General features: G+C 42.0%; 1 protein-coding gene across 10 annotated transcripts in view; it reads left to right on the plus strand.

The window, feature by feature from the left end:
- SYNE2 (spectrin repeat containing nuclear envelope protein 2) overlaps positions 1 to 21,906 on the plus strand; it is a 341,983-nt gene that overhangs the window by 291,431 nt on the left and 28,646 nt on the right. For all 10 annotated transcript variants that reach the window (XM_082616958.1, XM_082616964.1, XM_082616965.1 and 7 more), the window contains 3 exons: positions 5,966 to 6,121; positions 8,253 to 8,411; positions 9,122 to 9,288. In XM_082616958.1, the coding sequence (XP_082473084.1) occupies positions 5,966 to 6,121; positions 8,253 to 8,411; positions 9,122 to 9,288 (482 nt within the window). The remainder of the gene's footprint in view (positions 1 to 5,965; positions 6,122 to 8,252; positions 8,412 to 9,121; positions 9,289 to 21,906) is intronic.

Here is a 21,906-nt window from a genome sequence, read left to right on the forward strand (position 1 = left end):
GAATCAATGCTTTTTGAGATCCATGTGTGAAGATGAGGAAGATTTGCAGAACTTCTTAATATTTTGGGGGTTTTCTCCTTCAGGTCCTCTTTCTGTTTCTCCTCTGTAATTTAAGATGTGGCCTCTGAGATTCCATTGAAAGCTGCTCCCTTATCAAATGGTCTTGTCTTTGAAATGAGAGTAAAGTATGACTGAAGAATTCATTTTTTAGAAGACAGTAGGTTGGGGGTTTTGCTCAAATATAACAGTTTTTGTAATACCTTCCAAACTATATTCTGCCTACTGGATACCACACTAGCAAAAATTCCTGGGTATGTTAGGACTTTGCAGAAGACAAGGCAAACTTACTGATAGGAATGTGGACCAGTTAAATTCCGAGGTCAGGAACTCCCTATATCTCTTCCCTTTCTGCAGGTTTGATGTTGGAAAGACATCAATAGCCTAATGGAATAAGGTTTAAAAAAATTTTTTTTTCTTCCTTCAGTGACTTCAGGGGTCAAATTGAAAAAAATTAGGAAGAATTGAGTAGTCTCATACTTCAAGCTGTGCTGGAAATTAGTGTCCTCCATCCTGAACCTTTTTTCTTCATTGTAAACATTTCTAATGTGCAAAAAAATTCTAACAACAAATAATATGACAACTACCATGAAATCATCAGCCAGAAGAAAAATAAAACATTACAAATACAGTGGAAATGCCCTGTATGATCTCTAATGTACTTCCCCTCCCCAGAGGTATCCACATCCCTGAATTTGGTGTCCTATCATTCTTATGCATTGCTTTATCATTTTACTACATGTGTATGTAGATCTCAGTGGAATGTAGAAGTACTACTTTTGTTTTTAAACTTTATATAAGCAGCACCATTACTCTATACGTAAGTCATAAAGATATACTCCTACGTTTCCTTCTGAAAATTTTCAAATTTTGCTTTTTACATTTACACCTTTATTCAGTGAAGAACTGATTTTTGCATATGTTTTGAGGTAAAGAGCCGATTTTTGTTTTATTCATATGGATGACCATTATCCAGGTGCCTGTTTACTGATTAGTCCAGTGTCCAATATCAGGTTTCCGACTATGCATGGTTTGATTCTTGGTTCTCTGCTCTATTCCATTGATCTGCTTATCTCAGCTTTTATACCAAATTATCCTGCATACTGTGTTATATTAGAACAGATCTTCATTTCAGGTGTGAGGTACCCATCCCTCATTCTCCCACTCGAGTGTGGATATCCTTGGTTCTTTGATCTCCCACAGTTTTAGAAGCAGTTTGTCAAACTATAAGAAATCCTGATAAGAGTTTTAATGGAATTGTGTTGAATTTATAGAATAATTTGGAGGAAATTAACATCTTTTTGACATTGAGTACTCCTGTTTCTGAATATGGCATATTTCTCCTTTTATTCATGTTTAGTGTTTTATAATTTTATGTAGTATTGTACATCTTTTGTTAGATTTATTTATTGGTGTGTTACTTTTGAAGCTATTGAAAATACTGCCTTTTTCTAATTATACTTTCTGTTTATTACTGATGTCTAGAAATGTAACTAATTTTTGTGCATTGATATTATAGTCAACCATCTTGTTAAACTCTTGTTAATTTTGATAAATTGTCTGTCTATTCTTTTGGGGGTCTGTGAACACAATCACCATTGATGAATAATGACTTTTTTTGTCTCTTCCTTTTAATTCTTACACTTTTGTTCTGTTCTGTCTACACTGGTCAGTACCTCCAGAGCAGTGTTGTTAGAAGCGGTAACTGGCCCCTATGTGTCAGTCCTGATTTTAAAGAGAATGATTCTATCATTTCACCATGAAGTGTGATTTTTGGTGGTGATGTGTTAGTAGATGCCTTTATTAGGTTAAGAAGGTTCCTGTCTGTCCCTGATTTTCAAAGTTTTTATCATCTCTACTTTAGATCTAGACTTCAGTAACAGATGAGAGGATTTGGAGTCCCTCTCTGAGTTGACACATAGAGTTTCCTTCCATCAAGTCCAGAAACCTGTGTAGAATGTGAACCATAAACCCATGAGGAGGCATAATTTTTCCCAAGTAGGACACATCTCGGTTTCCACTGGGATCTTTTCAGCTTCCATAGCCTCAGCATTCTATTTCTCAGTGGAAAGAACTGGGGAGAGAGGCCAAGAGCATTGAGTTCATTCAACCTGTGACCATATTCCAGAAAGATCCCAAGTAACCTGAAGCCTGTCTAGAACAGTGTTTATCATCCCTGAGTCACTTGGGGAGATACCTAACCATTCGACCAGTCTGACCTTTACTTTCCTCCTTAGGAAATTACATTTCCCATCACAGCCAAGTTGATGTATGGAAAAACTGCTTTACATGTTTATATGTGTCTGAACATATATGATTTCTTTATATGTTTATAAAGAAATGCATGTATGATTTCTTTATATGTTTTATATACTAACTTTCAGTATTATGAAAATTGCTATCGCTATAGTGGGCATCTATGTTCATAAAACTTGTCAAATGATTGAGTCCTTAGAACAGTTTTATTTTCTTAAATAATTGTTTACTGAAATATAGTTGATATACACTATTATGCTAGTGTCAGGTGTACTACATAGTGATTTGACATTTGTATATACATTATGAAATGATCACCACGATAAGTCTAGTAACCGTCTGTCCCCATAGAAAGTTATTACAATATTACTGACCATATTCCTTATGCTATATGTTACATCCCCATGGCTTATTTATTTTATAACAGGAGGTTTATACCTCTTCATAAAATAATTTTTGAATAAGTAATATGGTCACATGGTTCAAAATTCAAAAGGTACACATGAAAAATTTTTCTCCCATCAGTTTCTCTCCACGGAAGCCGTGTTACCAATTTGTTGTGTATTCTTCCAAAGGTATTCTATGCATATGCAGACCAATATTTATATATATACACATTCATTTTTTGATCCTCTTTTTACCCAAATGGTAGTGTAGAGAAATGGAACTTGACAATCCCAATAGTAATTGAGTCCACAGGCAAAGACTTAAATGCTGTTGTGCTGTGTTAGAGTCCAGTCAAAACCTGTGCAACACACCACTTTATGTAGTCAAGTTTTAAATCACGTGTCATATAGACAATTGGAATTTTACAGGTACTTTTGCAATGTAGAAAATTTATCTAGTTAAATTAAGAAAGGGAAACTTGGGCTTCCCTGGTGGCGCAGTGGTTGAGAGTCCGCCTGCCGATGCAGGGGACACGGGTTCGTGCCCCAGTCCGGGAAGATCCCACATGCCGCAGAGCGGCTGGGCCCGTGAGCCATGGCCGCTGAGCCTGCACGACCGGAGACTGTGCTCAGCAACGGGAGAGGCCATAGCAGTGAGAGGCCCGCGTACCACAAAAAAAAAAAAAAAAAATGAAAAAGAAAGGGAAACTTATCTGACTGACGTGTTCTCTTTTGCAATTAGTTTGGTAGCAAATCTGGAGTATTTTAATTTAAAAACAGAAGCACAGTTTTTGAAATGTTTATAGAAATAAGTGAATGCCAGCCTTAATAGACTTCCACAGTAGACCTCAGTCTATATATTGTTTCATTCCTTGCTTTTTCACTTAATATTTATGAACATATTAAAGCACTTGATACATACTGCCAAATTCTTTCCTTTCAATCATACATTTTAATATTTGAGGACTTAATATACACCAGGCCTCTTGGTAGGTGTAAGGTCGGATCTTAACAAACGGCATCGCGAAACAGAGGAAAGCTTCAAGTGAGCTTTATTAGGGGGCGCTCCCGGGCGAGGTTCACTGGTCCAAGAGAAAGGGGCCAGAGAAGTCACGCCCGGGCGAGGGTTGGGCAAGATTTTATAGGGGAAGAAGGGAAAGGGGTGTGGTGAATCTGGGAGGGCGCAGGGTATTCCTTATTTGCCTTATTTGGTGGTCTCTTCGGGTATCGTGGCGATATCTGGTGCCGGTTGCATCAGTCTTGGGACCGTTAGTCCCGCCCCTCGAAAGGCGGGAAGGCTGGGCCGGGTGGAAAGTCCCCAGGTCAGTTCCTGGAACTGGGTGGTCCAGAGAGTTTAGGTCTGATGCAACCTGTGAATCTGATTGCGTTCCCCTGCCTCGGGCCAGGTGGCCTTACAGTAGGTGCTTGGTGGGCAATGCATTGGTGAGCAGTGTTGTCATGGCCCCAGCCAGTGTGGAGCTGATAGTCTAGGCTACTGGAGGGACAGACATTAACCAGAGTCCCACTGTATGCGTACATATATATGTGTGTGAATAACTGTAAGCATGGTGAGTGTTAGAGGGGAAAAGGACAGGGGGCTGTGAGAGCACAAAACAAGGGTCCCAATCTCATCCGATGACTCAGAGAAGACCCCTCTGAGGAATTACCTGGTCTGAGATCTGAAAGTGTCGGTAGGAATTAACTAAATATATCTGGGGAAGCATCAGGGTGAAGGACTGGGTAGCATTTCAGGCTAGTAACTAAAGAACAACAAATTTAAACAATAACTAGGAGTCATTACACATATTATAAACTTGCCCCCCAAATACATAAAACTCGACACCAAACAGGATGTGGAAAAATATAGTCATTCCTTTGAGGACACAATTTGGCAGTATTTATTAAGAATCATAAAACATCCATATTCAAAAGTTCTACACCTGTTAATTATCCTTTCAACTGTGGGAGGAAACCACGTATCCAAACCAAAATGGATTTAAACCCAGCAGTGGATAACTTACAGACGCCTCCCTCTGTGCAGGCATCTGAGCCCACACTTCTGAGCAGGAAACACTGTATGAAGTTCAGCGGCCTTCTGGTCTGTAGAGTCAGTGAGTGGTCAGCCTCTGCGTGTGACTTGCCCCCTTTATGTTATGAAGCTGGTAAAAGTGTTCCACTGCAGAATCTGCTCTCGTCCTCTTTCCTAGAATCATGAAGCTAAAAGTAGGAAACAAAAATTTAAAGTGATGGTTTCTCCTCTGATAAAGGTGCTATTTCTGAATCTCCATGCAACCTTTAAAAAGAATCCTCCGAATTTACATCATATTAAATGTAAATCCTTGTTGGCAAGTTATGAAATAATGCCAATGTAGCGTTTAGAACTCTGAAAATCAATCGGAGTTAACTGATTAATCAGAAATCAGACTGATTTCTGATGTAAATGAAATACTCTCTTCTTTCAGATTTCAATAGACAGGTATGAATAGAGACCCTTAAAATGTGCCAAAATAGAAAGAATTGGAAGCACAATAAAAATCTGGAGATCTCTTGAGTGTTTGGGCTGTTTCATTTTACCTTCTCTCTTGTGAAAATGATTATCTTGATTAAGTCCTGGAATTCAAAAACGTTTTAATTTGACCAATACTTAATTTTTTCAAAAATAAGTGCTTCCAGGGCCAGAGGAAATTTTCTGCTAACCCATCTCTGGCAATTATTAGGGAACAATTTTTTTTCTTCACTTACATTCATTCTTTTTGAGAGTTAACCAAAAGAATTCCCTTTGAACAGAAGCTGTTATATGATTGCCACATAGCAACAATGCATTTCTTAAGGTGTTTTAAAAAATGGGAAATCACATTTTATACAACGTTCTGTAACAGTTTCAGGATTAAAAGTGAGTGTGTATGTGAGAGAGAGATTGTTGCTAGACTCCAACAATACTTTCCTCAAAATAAAGGTAAAGACCTACTTGAGTTTAACATAGAACTAAGTATATAAAAGTCTGAAATACCTGAGGAAGTGAAAATAAAGGTAGAAAAGAGTTTTCTTTTGAGAAAATAGGTGGTGAGGAATTGGCCAACCACAGCTGCAGACGCTGGCCCTGGGCTGTTTCTCATTCAGAAGGTCCCGCCCCCTTTCCTGGCCTCCCCTCCCCCAGAGTCCAATCAAAGTATTAGCCTACAGGTTTGGAAACAACAGCAGCTTGAGTTGAAGAGTTTTTTTTCTTTCTTTCTTTCTTTCCCTTTCTTTCTTGTGTTTAAATGCAGGAACTAGAGAAGTCTTTGGCTAACTGGACTCAGAACTTGAAAGAACTTCACACTATGAAGACCGACCTAACCCAGCACATTCTTGTGGAGGACGTTATGGTTTTGAAAGAGCAAATAGAGCATTTGCACAGACAATGGGAGGACCTCTGCTTAAGAGTAAGTCAGTTCACCGCAGGGCACGGCTGTTCTGAAGTTTATTGAAATGTCTCCGAAGGCCCGACAAAGTAGAAAGAAGCTTAATTTCATTGAACCGGGAGGCCCTTTTCAGTTGGAGCCCAGGCCGGCCGCTGCTCCTTTAGAAGGCAGCAACATTGTTTAACAGATTTGACCCTTTGTTTCTCCAGCGCTCAATGCTGGAACTTTGCACACTTTTAATGAGCTTTTTTAAAAATCACCTTAAGTGGTGGGGGAGGGGAGGATTGCCGTCTTGAGCAGCTGCGTGCACTCTGCCCTCTGTCTTGTATGGATGACAAGTACCGGTCGTTGTCTTAGAATCAGGACTTCAGCAAAGAGGTCTCGGCTGGCCCTAAGAGCAGTATCTCTGCAGTATCTGTTCTGGGCCCAACAAACAGTGGGAGACGTACTTAGTGCCAGGCTTGGGGTCATTATATCTGAGAACTCTGCATTCGCATGCAATCCAGTGTTCAAGTAGCCGGCTTTGAAAACTCTCTGAGAGAAATGATCAGCTGCTACACTTAGTATCTCAGCAGATCACTTCTACTTATTAAGAACTGGATTGTGGTTAAGGTGACAGGATCAAGATGGAATTAAAGGGTTCAAATAGATCTTTGCTTTAAGAGCAATTTAATTCTAAGAAAAGTAAAGTCCTTAAACTCATTTTTGTGAGTTAAGAAGAGATGTACTTAAAAGTTGAAATTCACAGTTTTGAATGCATTTTAATAAAATAAAAATGTTTTCCTTCGTTTTAGTATTTAATATTCACCATATACCCATAATTTTAAACGTCCTTTTAGAATTCTTATTCAAATTTTATATAAAAGAAAATATTTGGAATATGTGAAAGGTATTCTAAAAGTTAAGGAAAAAGCAGACTGGAGCCCAGATGTTCCTAATTGTTACCATTATGAAGCTAATCAGAATGATGCTGTGCAAAATGCCAGGCTTTTAAGAAGCTGAAATAAATAGATGCTCTGAAAAACAGAAACACAAAACTTGGTGTTTTAGGAATAGTTCTTTGAGCCTTAACACATTTGGTGGGTGGATGTACAAGCATTAGATATTTTTGCCTCACCCTGAAAAGAGCAGAGGGTTGTTTTTGTTTTGTTTTTTGTACATAGCAAAAAAATCTCCAGGAGTTCAACCTTGGTTTCCCCATTTATAAAGTGGGATGTTAAAAGTTAACCGAAAGAACTCTTAGCTACCCCTTTTATCTCTAAAATTCTAAAGATTTCTAAGACCTGGGAATACCTTTGTACATTTGGAGAGGCTGATTTGCATTCTTTAAATTTATATTTATTTAAGTAATAAAGTTGAACCCTGTAAGGAGGAAGCGCCTTTGCTGATGTTAGCTTATGCGTAACGGAGCATTGGATATTTGGGGATCAGCCTGCTCACTGCAGACCAGTATTTGATTCCATTTCCATGGTTTCCATCCAAAGCCATAGTGCATATTGGGAAGGTGGGTTAAATGAGTGATGCGTATTGTTTTTTTATTTTATTTTGCTTTGTTTTTGAAATTACCAGTAAGGCATTTAAATGACTTTAATTTTCATGACCATTTGCATTACAAATGTTAGATTTGTGATCAAGATGGTAGTTTTTAAATTAAATAGGCAGGACGTTGACCTTAAGTAAGAATAAGGACTTGATCATTTTTAAAAAAGAAAGGATTGGGGCCATAAAGTTATAAGTTAGCATGTAGCAAGCAATAAATAAATGTATACTGAAAGAATAAGGAAAGAAGAAATTTGGGTGATGCTTAAAATGCACTCATCTAACCTTCATGTTTCTAGCTTTTAATACACCTCAGTCATCATAGGTTTATATTGGGTAATACTGAAACCTTTTGGTCAGTTACGCTTCAGGTACAGTCTTCTGTTGTTCCTGTCACTGTTGTTGCTCTTTATGGCATTTATCAAAGGTGTAAGGAACTTCTGTTGGAATTAAACCCTAGGTCTTTAAAAGGCAAAAACATAATAATGTAAGTCTATAGGACCTCTGATTAAAATGAATGAAATTCATAGTCCTTTTGATGGGGAGAAGGGAAGAGAAACTCCTTCCTTCCTGCCTGCCTATACTCAGCTGCCAAATGCATTTTCATTTCCAGGTGGCTATACGCAAACAGGAGATAGAAGACAGACTCAATTCATGGATTGTGTTCAATGAAAAAAATAAAGAGTTGTGTGCATGGCTGGTGCAGATGGAAAACAAAGTTCTCCAGACAGCAGATATTAGTATTGAAGAAATGATCGAAAAGCTTCAGAAGGTAAGCAGGAGTCCCTAGACGGGTATGGTTATGACCACCACGGTATCCTCTGCCTTCCTCACTCCTAGGCTTAGAGCTGTATGATGTCGTAGGCCCGTTTCCAATGAGATGGGAAAGGTGGGCATGGTGGTGTATACCGAGGGGGGTTGCTTTCTCTTGGTTAGGAAGTCTGGCCAGACAAGGGGCTCATGTCCCCTCCTTAAGCTTCAGTTCACATCCCAGGTGAGTTACGGTTTCTCTAGTTGTGTTGTTAAGGAGCTCCCCTGGCCAAAGGAGAAAGACCAACAGCAGTGGGGCTCATAATTGTGAAAAGGTCGCTGATTCCCACAGGGAAAGGAAGAAAGAGCCTTCCGGCCACGGTCACCCCAAATGCTGCTTAGTTAGCCCTCAGGAAAACTCTTGCTGATATATTAGGCTAATTTAGTTAGACTCAGTAGTCCTCCGCTCCCAAGTAGCTTAGGTTAGAAGAACTCTGTGAGGGAAACCAGGGCTTTTGAATTAAGAAAGTAACTACCGCCTTATATATCACACATGCGCTGAATGGGCGTTGTTTGACTTTTTAGCCACTCTCCGAAGAGTTGCATTAACAGGTGTGAGAAGTGTTTTTATTTTTTAAGAAATTTCAAGAGGCACAACTGTGTGTTTGTAGCTGACAAAGAAGTAAGTTTTCGGTAGTGATTCCGGCTTTGTGTTTTGGTGCTCTATGCCAGGACTGCATGGAAGAAATAAATTCGTTTAGTGAAAACAAGTTACAGTTAAAACAAATGGGCGACCGGTTGATCAAGGCCAGCAACAAGACAAGAGCAGCTGAGATCGATGACAAGCTCAACAAAATTAATGACCGTTGGCAACATCTTTTTGATGTCATTGGATCAAGGTAAGAAGTGGCCTAAAAATGGATTCCTACTCCCTAGGTACAGTGGTTACTTCACAGATCTAGAAACTGAGCCCCATCTTCCTCTAATGTAACCCAGAAATTTTATAAACTTACGGATAAAGGCAAAGCTTGGTAAAAATGGAAATTCTTATTTCAACATTATAGGAAGATTATATTTTAGTATACCTCACTTTAATTTGTTTTTCTTTAGCTTAAAAGTTCACATGACTTAGACTAGGTTTCAGTGAGAGTTGTTCCTTATGGAGGTATTATTTAGCAGTTCTCACACTGCCTTAGGACTTGCGTGTCCCCCAGATGAAATCCTGCCTGCCTGCTCCTCCTTGTGTGTGACAAGTGCAGGTAGGCCAGGGCATAGGCCTGATTTCTAGGTGCTGCTTCTGGAGGTCCCCGACTGCCCCCCACACACCCCCATCACCACCACCACGGGGGCTGGGCACACTCAGCCAAGGCAAGGCTTCTCTGCAGGTTTGCCGGGTGTGCCAGGTCCCCAGTGGACATCTGGTCCTAAGATGTGGACTAAGGAGGCACAGCTGTGCCTATAAATCAAGGCTATCCAGTGCTTGTCAGAAACAAGGCTGATCGTTTTATCTCCCCTCACAAAATAACGATGACAGTGCCACTCAAACTTTTAAATGTCTTCCGCCTTCAAATTCTCTGTCCAAAGACAGACCCCGACCAAAGTATCTTTCAGTTGTAACCTGGCACACAGAGAGCAGTCTCTTGGCTTTGGGGCCGTTCATGCAGCTTTGTTTCCACTGGCCGAGCGAGTCTTTTACATAACAGAGTGCTTGGAAATTTTGAACACATATATAACGTGGACTATACAGGAGAATCCTGCCAGGTAAACGAAGAATCAGGGAGTACTGAAAATGAAATACTCTTAATAATTTGGCACTTCCTTTACCTCATTGTTTACTGTAAACCATAAATGAACCTAGTTCAGTCAGCAGATGCACCAGGCTAAGTGCTATGAGAATTACAGCCCGGGAAGTAAGATGAGTCAGTTACATTAATGGAAGCAGACATGTGGGCAGGTGTAAAGCCAAGTGGTCTGAGAGCTCAAACCTCATCTTCCTGGAGTGGGGCTGGGGATTGGGAGGGGCCTGCCTGATAGAAGAGCAGTGTCCCCCAGATGGTCCTGAATAAGGGGTTGGGATCCCAGCGCTACTGGTGGCAGAAGGGGGAGAAACATATGCTGTGAGCAAAAAGGTACAGGGTAGTGCAGAATAGAAACTGTCCAGGAAATTATAAGAAGCTCCATTGGCTCAAGTGCAGGAGATGAAGCTTTTAGAAAGGTAGGTTGAGGCTAAGTCTTAGAAGAGCTTAAATCTCAACTGAAGACTTGTCCTCCTAAATAAAGTTTGAGTCTTTCACGGTTTTTTTAGAAGGGAGGGTCTGTCGAAGATAAATATTAGGGTGATTTGGCTGGCAGCACAAGGTGGGCTGAGTTCAACTTCTATCTACTCCCAGTTGGGGGAAAAAAAATCTATGGAAATCCATGATGGTAACCCAAGCAAGGATTAAGAGCACAGATTTTGAGCCAGTCCTGACTTTACCTGACTTCCACTCACCATGGAAACTTGTAGTGACTTAACCTTTCTAAGCCTCAGTTTCTAAATCTGCAAAATGTGTCTCACAGCACTGATTACATCAGAGGCCGCTGTGGGGATGAATGACACATGTCTCGCATTTGGCCTGGGACCAGCATGTGGGAGCCAGTATTTATTGAGTGGTTATTATCATTGTCTTTCCCTAAGAAGACTTTAAGACTAAGTAACATGTTTTTTGAGTGGAAGAGGATTCCCTCGCTTAGATCTAATCATGAGAGGTCTTTCTTCCATGAGAACAATGTCTTTGACTATCTTATTTCCAGCGCTTAGAACAGTGCTTCAGATATTTGTTGAAATGAATGAATGTTTCAGGACATAAGATTGTCATCATTTCTGTTGGGTAAATTATGTCTGGTATGTCTTTGTTGTCATTGTCTTTATCTCCAAAGTCTTCTTGGGCACCTGGCACTAATCAAGAGCATGAGGACATCATACCTGTTCTCAGATCATTCACAAGTAGGATCTAGATTCTGCTTCCTGAGGACTAGAGTGATGATTCATTCTTACTCATTTGTGCTTTGGTTCTATCACTTCAGAGTTTAATAGGCTGCTTGCTTTCCTCCCTCCTCTCTAACTGCCTGTCTTCAGCCAGTTCCTTGGTGGGAAAGACAAAAAAACAGCAGGTGAAATTTCAGTGGTCTCTTTGGAAAGAGCAATTGGCAAAATAAGGAGTTGAAATAATAGCAAATATATTGGCTGCCGGCTGTATTCTTAACAATGTGCTTTTTATGTATGATTTCACTTAATCTTCACTATAATTCTGAAAGGTAGATATCATTATCCCATTTTACAGATGAGGAAACTGAGGCACTGAAGTTAAGTAACTTGCCCATGATTACACAGTCAGTACATGAGGCAACCAGGATTTCTACTCAAACAGTTGTGTTACCTCCCTGCTAACCCAGGCCCCTGTGTCTTGTTACATTGAAATGACTAGAACATTTTGAAAACCTAATCCCTTTGAAACTGAAGGACTAGGGAAGGAATAACTTGTTTCACCTTAAAGCAAAGGCCAGGGTGAGACAGATGGCTGACAGTCTAGGAAACTCTTAGTTGACTTTACGCTTTAGGTGAATCTGTGGGTTGAGGCAGCAAGCTTGAACCTGCCGTAAATTGGCCTCACATAGAATCAACTCCTTGTCTGATTGCTGACACTCATTGCATGGCCATCAGAAAAGCAGGAGAGCACAGGCTGCAGAATTTGAACCACGCTGATCAGAGCCTGCAGCCCTGCAGGGTATACTAACGGCCTCATTTGCCCAAACAATTCTGGACACATTTAACCGTTCCTGTCCTGCTCACAGTGTTCTGCTACTTCATTCCTGTGGCAGGGCACAGCACCTGTTGTTAACAAGAGGGAAGACTGGGAGGGAGACCAATCTTGAAGTTACGAAGCAGGTATCCAGCTTCATGACTTCAAGATTTTAACTACAAGCCTTTAACTTAAAAGTTGGGGATGGGGCTTCCCTGGTGGCGCACTGGTTGAGAGTCCGCCTGCTGATGCAGGGGACACGAGTTCGTGCCCCGGTCCCGGAGGATCCCACATGCCACGGAGCGACTGGGCCCGTGAGCCAGGGCTGCTAAGCCTGCCCATCCGGAGCCTGTGCTCCGCAATGGGAGAGGCCACAACAGTGAGACACCCGCGTACCGCAAAAACAAACAAACAAACAAACAAAAAGTTGGGGATGGTGTTCAGAAGTTCAAGACCTCAATACATCAGGTTTCATTCACTGGAAAAAAAAAATGAAAAAAGACCTGTTGTTTTGGGTTCATTCTCAGCAAAACAGAGGTAAATTTCAAAAGAATTGATAAGACATGGAGGACAAGGTTACTTAAATGCACATTAAATTTACTGATCATTTCAGATAGTAGGCTCCGTTATTTGGTGGATAGGGGAAGAACCCAGTGTTTATTTTTTTAAGGGCCAGGCTCATATATATTATTTCATTTCATCCTTGCAGCAACCCTGCAAGGTCAGTATTCTCCATTTTACAGAGAAGAATGCCGAGCTCGGAGAGGGTAAATAACCGAGCCAAGGGCAGAAACAATCCTGCACATGGTGGCACGAAGCCAAGGTCTTTCTGTCCCCCTGCACCATGCATCAGAAGAGTACTTGGCTCCTTTGAGACTTTTAAAGGTGGTTTAGGTCTTTCCTGGTGGCGCAGTGGTTAAGAATCCGCCTGGTAATGCAGGGGACACGGGTTCAAGCCCTGGTCCGGGAAGATCCCACATGCCGCGGAGCAACTAAGCCCGTGCACCACAACTACTGAGCCTGCGCTCTAGAGCCCGCGAGCCACAACTACAGATGCCTGTGAGCCACAACTGCTGAGCCTGCGCTCTAGAGCATGCGAGCCACAACTACTGAGCCCATGTGCTGCAACTAGTGAAGCCCGCGCACCTAGAGCCTGTGCTCCACAACAAGAGAAGCCACTGCAATGAGAAGCCCGTGCACCGCAAAGAAGAGTAGCCCCTGCTTGCCACAGCTAGAGAAAGCCCACGCACAGCAACAAAGACCCAACGCAGCCAAAAATTAATTGATTAATTTTTTTTGGAAAATGTGGTTTATCAGAATTTTTCTAAAATCTAGTACTCAGTATAGACCTTACTGTTTACTCTAGAGCAGTGGTTCTCAAACTTAAACATTCATCAGAATCCCTGGAGGGCTCCCGAGAACATGGATGGCTGGACCCCACCTCCAGAGCTTCTGATTCCATAGGACTGGGTAGGGCCAGGAATGTGCCTTTCTAACAGGTGCCCAGGTGTTGCCAGTAGTGCCAGGACAAGCAGCAGTATGAGGCGACACAGTGGACTTGCCACTTACGATAACCCAAGTCTTGCAAGCTCTGTACGCCTGTCATCTTGTTGATAAACTATGGACAAGATTCTGGATGAAAAAGTACCAGGACAACGATGGGTCTGTCTGTACACACGCATGCCAGCCTCTGGTGTAGTGCAGTATGGCTGTGTGATAGGGGAGGAGAGGGAGGGTGCTTAGACCCAAACCACTGTTTTTCCTCTGCTTGTAAAGTGTTTTTCAGCTTCTGTAAAAATCCTTAAAGAATCTAAAGGACACATCTCCTGAAATAACCAGATGATCAAGGGGACTGGGGTGCCTAAGTCAGTCTTAATGCTGATTTCCTCACATAAGGTCACATGAGGCCCTGATGTGGGCACTAAAATGCACAGAACTGGCTCTCCATCAGAATTGCCGCAGGAGCTTTTAGCATTCCTCATGGGCCCTTGGGCAGCTTCTTGCATTTGTGATATCTGAACTTTTATAAAACATGCTATTAATTTCTTCCACAGAAAGGCCATTTGAAGCACTACATATTTTTTGGTGAATGGTGTGATTATTATAGAACCCAATCTGATTTGATGACAAATACTAATTATATCCTACTATGTTTCTTGACAGATTAAATGAAGAGTTAACTTTTTTTAAAGGCCGTTTCCTATATTAACTTTCTTTTTTAATTAATTTTTATTGGGAGTATAGTTGCTTTACAATGTTGTATTAGTTTCTCCTGTACAGCAAAATGAATCAGCCGTTCATATACATATATCCCCTCTTTTTTGGGAGAGTTACCTTTTTCTTTAATTGTAACTGTTGCCTCCTCCTCTTGCCCATGTTTTCTTAGATAATATCTTTGAAAAGCGACACAGCAAAACCTGAATGCAGGAGAGATGACTAAAGTACAGAAGTCGTTTTTCAGAACGACTGATATGTGTGATCCGTGTTTTGGAGGCAGCTAGGATACCTATTAATAAGAACAGCTTAGGCACAGGATGTTGGGTGATGGACCAAAGGATGCAAAGTTGACCTGCTTCAGCCAGCACAGACTAAAGCTCTGAAAAGAGGGTCCCTGGCCATCAACAGGACTGATGCCAAAGAAAGCCTCAGCTCGACACATAACCTCACTTATATGTACCTTTGATTTCAAAATCCCAGGAGTTGAACTCCTTAAAGATTCATCTCCTTTTGTTTCCCAGAACCCCCTCCCCATTTCATTCATTAAAGCCTTCACCTTGTCCCGTGAAGCAGGGGCCCTGTATCCTCAGTGAGTGACTGTCTGGTTGTTCATCTTGGCGGAGCCTCTTCAGAGACATGGGGTTGGGGAGCTCTTTTTAAAGACTCTTTCTAGCAGCTTGTGAGGATGATCTGGTCAAAGCTTTCAGTGCCTAAAAGAGATGAGACAACTGAGTGGAAAGACATATCTGTTGGTGTTGGCATCATCGGTGATTTTAATTTTCTTTTTATCTGTATTTACTAAATGTTCATTATGGAAAAAGGAACACAGGAACTCTTTTTTTTCTTTGTAGAAAATGTCATGAATGTTGTTACCTTTCTCCTAATTTCTCTTTGGTGGTAGCATCATTTAATAGACTTGGCATCCTTCAGCCAGTGCTATGAAGGAGGGACACACTCAGATGTACTACCTTATGGTCCCTTCCTGTTCAGACTAGATAGCTCTCTTGCTATCAGAAAGATCAAGTCCATGAAAAAGCTTTTTAACTAAGCATAATTTTCACATTTTATCTACCAACGTGAAAAGCCCACCTGCTTTATAATAGTAGCAATTAAAATGTTGTCATTTAAGCTCAGCAGTTATTACCATGGCAACTGTGTGTTAAGATTGTTTTTCCATCCCTTGAAGAATGGGCAGAGAGATGTGTGCCTTTTTAAGCTGATACGTTTTTCATTGCTTTCCTTTTATCTGTATTTTCTCAAGGTTACTTTGGAAGACCAAACAATGCCGCTAGTCATAAAGTTGACTTGCTCTGGTCTTAGCAGGTTGCCTGATCCAGTGGGACTAGAAGCACTTAGCAATTTGTCACACAGGGAGAGCCAGATGTGAGGTCGGCCTCCCCACTTTCCTTTTTCCTTCCCATCACAAATCCCATCGTTCCACCTCTGGAGCAGGTGGCTCTTGCTCCCGGGCCCTGCAGAAATGCCTTCCTGAGGGTCGGGGAGCTTCTCCAAGGACACAGCAGCCATCACAGCAGGATCAGTGAGCAGTCAGGAGCCTGGGGTCCAGCATCAGGCAGGTCCAGCATACTGAGCCTTGGGGTAGCACCAGGGACGGCCAAGCATGTGGACACAAGTTAGATGCTGCCTTTGGGGAGAACTATTTCCAAATCTTTATTCCTAATTTTACTGGTCTAGAATGTGCTTGGTGTGTTTCAAGGTGGGGATGTAATAATGGCTAAATGTTGGGCTTTGGGGACCCATGAGAAATTACTGATATCACTGAGTCTCCAAATAAGGCTGAGACTGAGCCTGAAAGGGGCTTGGACACAAACCAAGGGTGCTTCACTAAGCAGAGCCCCTCAGGGTCATGTAGAGAAGCACGGATAGGGACGTGGAGGAATTTTCAGTGACTCAAATTATGGTAAAACCTAGGAGGGACTAGCAAGGAAAACTGCAAAATTTCTTCCTCTGCAAAGTGTTGAACTCCATTGTACTACAAGATAGTAGTGTTACTATTATTATTATTATTGTAAAAAAGCAAAGAAATGGACTAAATAAACTCTCTGCCCCTCCCAAGCCAGGATGCACAGGACTGAAAAGGCAGGGCAGAAAACCTCCTGGGGAAATTTCTTCTTTAGGAGGAAGCCATTCCTGTTGGACTCGGGGCTTCAGATTTCACCATTGCTTTTAAACCTGAAACAGAGACATTTAATTTGATGAGAACAGAAATCCTCGTTTCTGTGCCCCAAATCTTAAGTGTTTCTTCCCTGCGTTTATAGCACTTCATAAATAACCCATAGCCAAGATAACACTGGGACTTTCTTCCCCCAGCCTTGCAATCCTGTAGCGTCAGAACAAAGACTGTGTGTGTGTAAGAGAGGCAAGGGCTAGAGATATTTGTTTATTGGAAGGAAGAAAACTGAGATTAAAAATTGCAGTTAGCGGAGAAGCAGGTCTCTTCCCTGCCTACCCGCACTGCTCCGTAGCAGCGAGTGAGCTGTGCCCGCGGGAGCCTGCGGGAGGGCGGCCTGTGCAAGATGCTGAACCAGTGAATGGAGAGGCCGCCGGGCGGGGGAGGGGCCGCCTCGTCCCTGGGAGGTGGAGGTGCAGCCGGGGACTTGGAGGTTTCGCTCAACCTAAGGAATGATTTGTTTCTCATCAACAGTAAGTGCCATTTTGGTGATCAGTCCTACATCTGGGAGCGGCGGCTGCTGTCCCTGTGGGTCTCGTTTTCTCGCGCTCTCATGTTGGTTACAATAGAAATTACCGATGAGATGGTGGCTGCGGAGTGTGTGTGCTCGGCCATCGGGGGATGGGTTCTTTCCCAGTGTCAGCATGCGTGTGGTGTCTGCAGCCAGCCTTTGACAAGCAGGGGAGAGACGTGATTATGCTGTGTGGAAAATGGAAGTCCTCTGGCGACATAAATGCTTCAAAGAGGCGATTAGCTCAAATGTATTGTAATGTCTGTGCCCTCAAATCAGGGCTTCAAGATCGTGGAGTAATTGATTATCTTACTACAAAGATGTTTAGTCATTTACAAAGATGCAATTGTGCAGAATTTGCACAGTGTTTTTAGCAACTGACAGCTGCCCACAGGTCTGAGTATCTGTTTGTTTCAATACAAATGCGGATACTCAACCATCTCAGCTTTCCTTTTTAAGTTACGCTGTCCACATGGGCATGGGAATTTTTTTAACTTACGCTGGTCCAGGGCCTTAATAATTTAACTGTAGTCCCTTTAGCATGGAGAGAATAGGAATGAAATGTAAACTCTTCCGTATACATGAATTTGATATTTAAAGCCTCCCTCACACACAGTAAGACTTAGGCCTGAATCATGAAGTGATATTAACCTGGCTTGATTTTTGTTTTGGAGAGGGAAGAGGGTTCATAAGTATTAAATTCCCATCCATCGCTAGATGAAGATAAAGGAAAAACTTTATTCACCTTGATTATTTTCTGCATTTCTACCCGCAAGCCCCACTAAAGAACTGCTAATTTGTATACTCTTTGTCAAACTCCTTATTTTGTTTGGTATCATATAAAAATGTTTTCATTTTATTTGGGTCTTTCAGTAGTCCATACAGGTGAAAAACTTCCTCTTTGCGGCTAAATATCTTGTTTTTCCAGTCCTCAGAACTGGAATTCAGCTCAGGGAGCCATGCTTATTTTTTCTGGAGAAATATGATTTGTTGAAATATATGTGTGATTAGTATTAGTCAAGCACACCTGGGTGAAGCATGGGCCAGTACAGAGATGGTGAGCTAGTTAAGCTGCCTGGGTGGTTGATGTAATGCAGAATTGTGCTTGCTCCCCTGTGACAACAGTCTGGTTTCTGAATGGATTTCCTTGTTCCCAATATGAACTCGAGATTTAAAATTTTCCAAGAGCAATATTAATAACAAGGCCTAACTAGGAGGTCGGTTGCCTGGGTTAGCAAATGACGTGTACTTCCTGACCTGGGAAAGGTGTTGATTAGGTAATTAGATTAGTGTCTGCACAATCAATATAGACTCAGCAGTACATCTGATGGTTCCCAGAGTAAGTCGTAACATGATTATCTGAGGAGGAACATTTATTTATGCCACTGTGCATTTGGGGATATTTCGCCTTCAGTCGGAGGTTGGGACATAGAAGCAGGTTAAGTCCTGACTGGATGAATGTTTTGTAGCTTCTTTTCTTTCCCTCCCACCCTTCCTTCCTCTTTTTTTTTGCCCTAAGCGTGCGTGTGATGTGTATGCTTGTTTTTAAGTACTTCACTTATCCAGTATGGAACCAATGTCTAGGAGCATGTGTGGCCCATAGTGTGGCATCAGATTGTGGCAAGACGGCTCGGAGGTGCTCTGATCGTCACCTCTTTCCTTTAAAATGTAACATGACCACCTCTTTTATGAAAAAGACAAATTTGAGGGGATGTGTGAGTGTCACTTGTTCATTCAGAAGGTATTTATTGAGTACCTCCTATAATATTATAATGTCTAAATTAGATCTAAATTAGATCATGACCTCTGGGAATAAGTTATCTTCAAATCCTCAGGATCTGCACAGGACCCAAGACAAAGTGAGTGGTTAAATGTTTGTTGAAAGGAAATCATGGAGGGGCAAAATGGGCACCCAAAATGCCACACTTGTAGGATGGGCTTCTACCCGCCAGTGTGTCCTAGAGCCGTGAGTCTAGACTCCTGATCATATTCCCTGACAGCACTGGAAACCATCCTGTACCCACCCCCCCATATGTGTCCATTATCATGTGCAGGTTTATATAGGATACCACAAGAAAAGTGCTTAAGAACAGTAGCTCCGGGAGACGTAAGAGGGAAGAGATATGGAAACATGTATATGTATAACTGATTCACTTTGTTATAAAGCAGAAACTAACACACCATCGTAAAGCAATTATACTCCAATAAAGATGTTTAAAAAAAAAAAAAAAAAGAACAGTAGCTCCAGCCAGACTGCCCAGGTTGGAATCCTTCCTCTGCCATTGACTGGCCATGTTACTATGGTAAATTATTTAATCTCATTGCCTCAGTTACCTCATCTGTCAAATGGGGATGTTATTAGACTGATCTCACAGCATCGTTGTAAGGATTAAATGAGTTGCTGACTTATATATAAGGCACAATAGGCCTGGCACATAAAGATGTCGGCATGTTCTATAGATGTTCCATTTTAGTAATAAAGTTTTGTGAATTTTAAAGCATACCCAATGTAGAAATTTTAAAAGAATGGGATAACAGTAGAAAGTCTAATATTTTCTTCCCACACCCCATTTGTTTGGCCACCAATGGGCTTGAGCCCCACATTTGGGACGCCACTGGCCTGGAGTACCATAGTTCTGGGGAAGCCAAGCTAATTATTCATCCACCTTCTCCATACTCCCCCCTCTGCTTACTGCACACCTCACCCCTCGGGATTAACAGGATTCAGGATCACTGCATCTCAGTATTTTTGCACCCAGGTTATTTTATTACTTGTTAGCTCTCTTCATTTAAAAAGTTGCATTCTGGCCCTCTTCTTTCAAAATAAAGAGGCTGAGAGCCTTATGATGGACTAGGGTCGGGTGCTCGATGAAGCAGTGGGGGCTGCCATTCTGGGAGGAGAGAGGAGGAAGGATGGGGAAGCAGGAAGCAGGAGGGCTGTGCAGAGGCTGCTGGCCTGAGCGCCTCTCCCCACCTACAGGAAGCTCTCAGGGCGGAGCTTCTCCAGCCAGAGCCTCCCAGGAGGGTAGCCCCTTGCAAACTGCATGCAAGACTTTGTCCCATGGGGCCTGGGGTTCCCAGCTGCTCTGGCATTGTCTGGAGTGTTCCTTCTGTTCCCTGGGCGACTGTCAGGCTGACAAGACATTGGGGTGAGGAGGGTATAACTTGAAAACCAGGGGAACAAAGGAAGTATCTAGGTTACAGCTGCATCCCGGCCTGGCCCTGGATTCTGTTACTTCCTTTTTAATAAATCATCTTGTGGCTTTGAAGGAAACTCCTTGTGATATTTGCAGTAAGAATATAATTTGGAAAATAGACCATCTTAAAATCATTACAACCACAATCTCTGGGCATTTATCTCTGTCAGACGCTGTGCCAAGTGCCTTTCACGCATGTATATCTCATTCTGCCCTCCGCCACCCAGTGAAGGAAGGTACCACTGTTGACGCCGTTTGACAGATGAGATTAAATAGAGCCAGGATTCATACCCAGACCCTGACCACAAAGAGTGTGCTCTTCATCACCAGGCTCCACGGCCTCCTTCCAAGCTTGCCTACCTCACGGCACTATTGAGGATAAAATATTTATAAAAGGACTATGTGAGGGCCAATACCGCGTAAGTGAGGCATTATTGTAGCAGTGTGTGATCCCAGTCAGCAGTAATAAGAACTAGTATTATAGTGAGTGCTTACTTTATGCCAAAGGCTTTACATGCATCCTCTTGTTTCTGTCTCAGAACCCCCTACAAGGTGGATAATTTGAAGATTAACAAGGAAACTGGGAATCAGGACCATTAGGTACCTTGCCGGGTACACAGCTTAGAGATGGTACAGTGGGGATTAGATCTGGGTCTGCTCACCTCCAGAGCTCTGGCCTGAATGTCGCCCAGATGCTACCGCCTCCCTGAGGCTGGAGGGACCTGAGAGGCCTGCTAGGGATGAGGGGCTGAGGTAGAAGGATTTTCTCTAAATTATAAAGTTAATTGGAAATAGAGCTGGAGCTAGAAGTCATTCCCCAAGGTTGATTGGGTTGATAGTAGGGTGCAAAAAGATAATAGTAAAAATAAAAAATACACACAACTCTCTGGTTTACTTTTTTTTTTTAACATCTTTATTGGAGTATAATTGCTTTACAATGGTGTATTAGTTTCTGCTTTATAACAAAGTGAATTAGTTATATATATACATATGTCCCCATATCCCCTCCCTCTTGCGTCTGCCTCCCTCCCACCCTCCCTATCCCACCCCTCTAGGTGGTCACAAAGCACCGAGCTGATCTCCCTGTGCTATGTGGCTGCTTCCCCTAGCTATTTATTTTACATTTGGTAGTGTATATATGTCCATGCCACTCTCTCACTTTGTCACAGCTTACCCTTCCCCCTCCCCATATCCTCAAGTCCATGCTCTAGTAGGTCTGTGTCTTTATTCCCGTCTTACCCCTAGGTTCTTCATGACCTTTTTTTTTTTTCTTAGATTCCATATATATGTGTTAGAATACGGTATTTGTTTTTCTCTTTCTGACTTACTTCACTCTGTATGACAGACTCTAGGTCCATCCACCTCACTACAAATAACTCAATTTCGTTTCTTTTTATGGCTGAGTAATATTCCATTGTATATATATGCCACATCTTCTTTATCCATTCATCTGGTGATGGACACTTAGGTTGCTTCCATGTCCTGGCTATTGTAAATAGAGCTGCAATGAACATTTTGGTACATGACTCTTTTTGAATTATGGTTTTCTCAGGGTATAAGCCCAGTAGTGGGATTGCTGAGTCATATGGTAGTTCTATTTGTACTTTTTTAAGGAAGCT

Source organism: Mesoplodon mirus (assembly GCF_964341445.2).
Source record: "Mesoplodon mirus genome assembly, chromosome: 4".
NCBI classification, from domain to species: Eukaryota; Metazoa; Chordata; class Mammalia; order Artiodactyla; family Ziphiidae; genus Mesoplodon; species Mesoplodon mirus.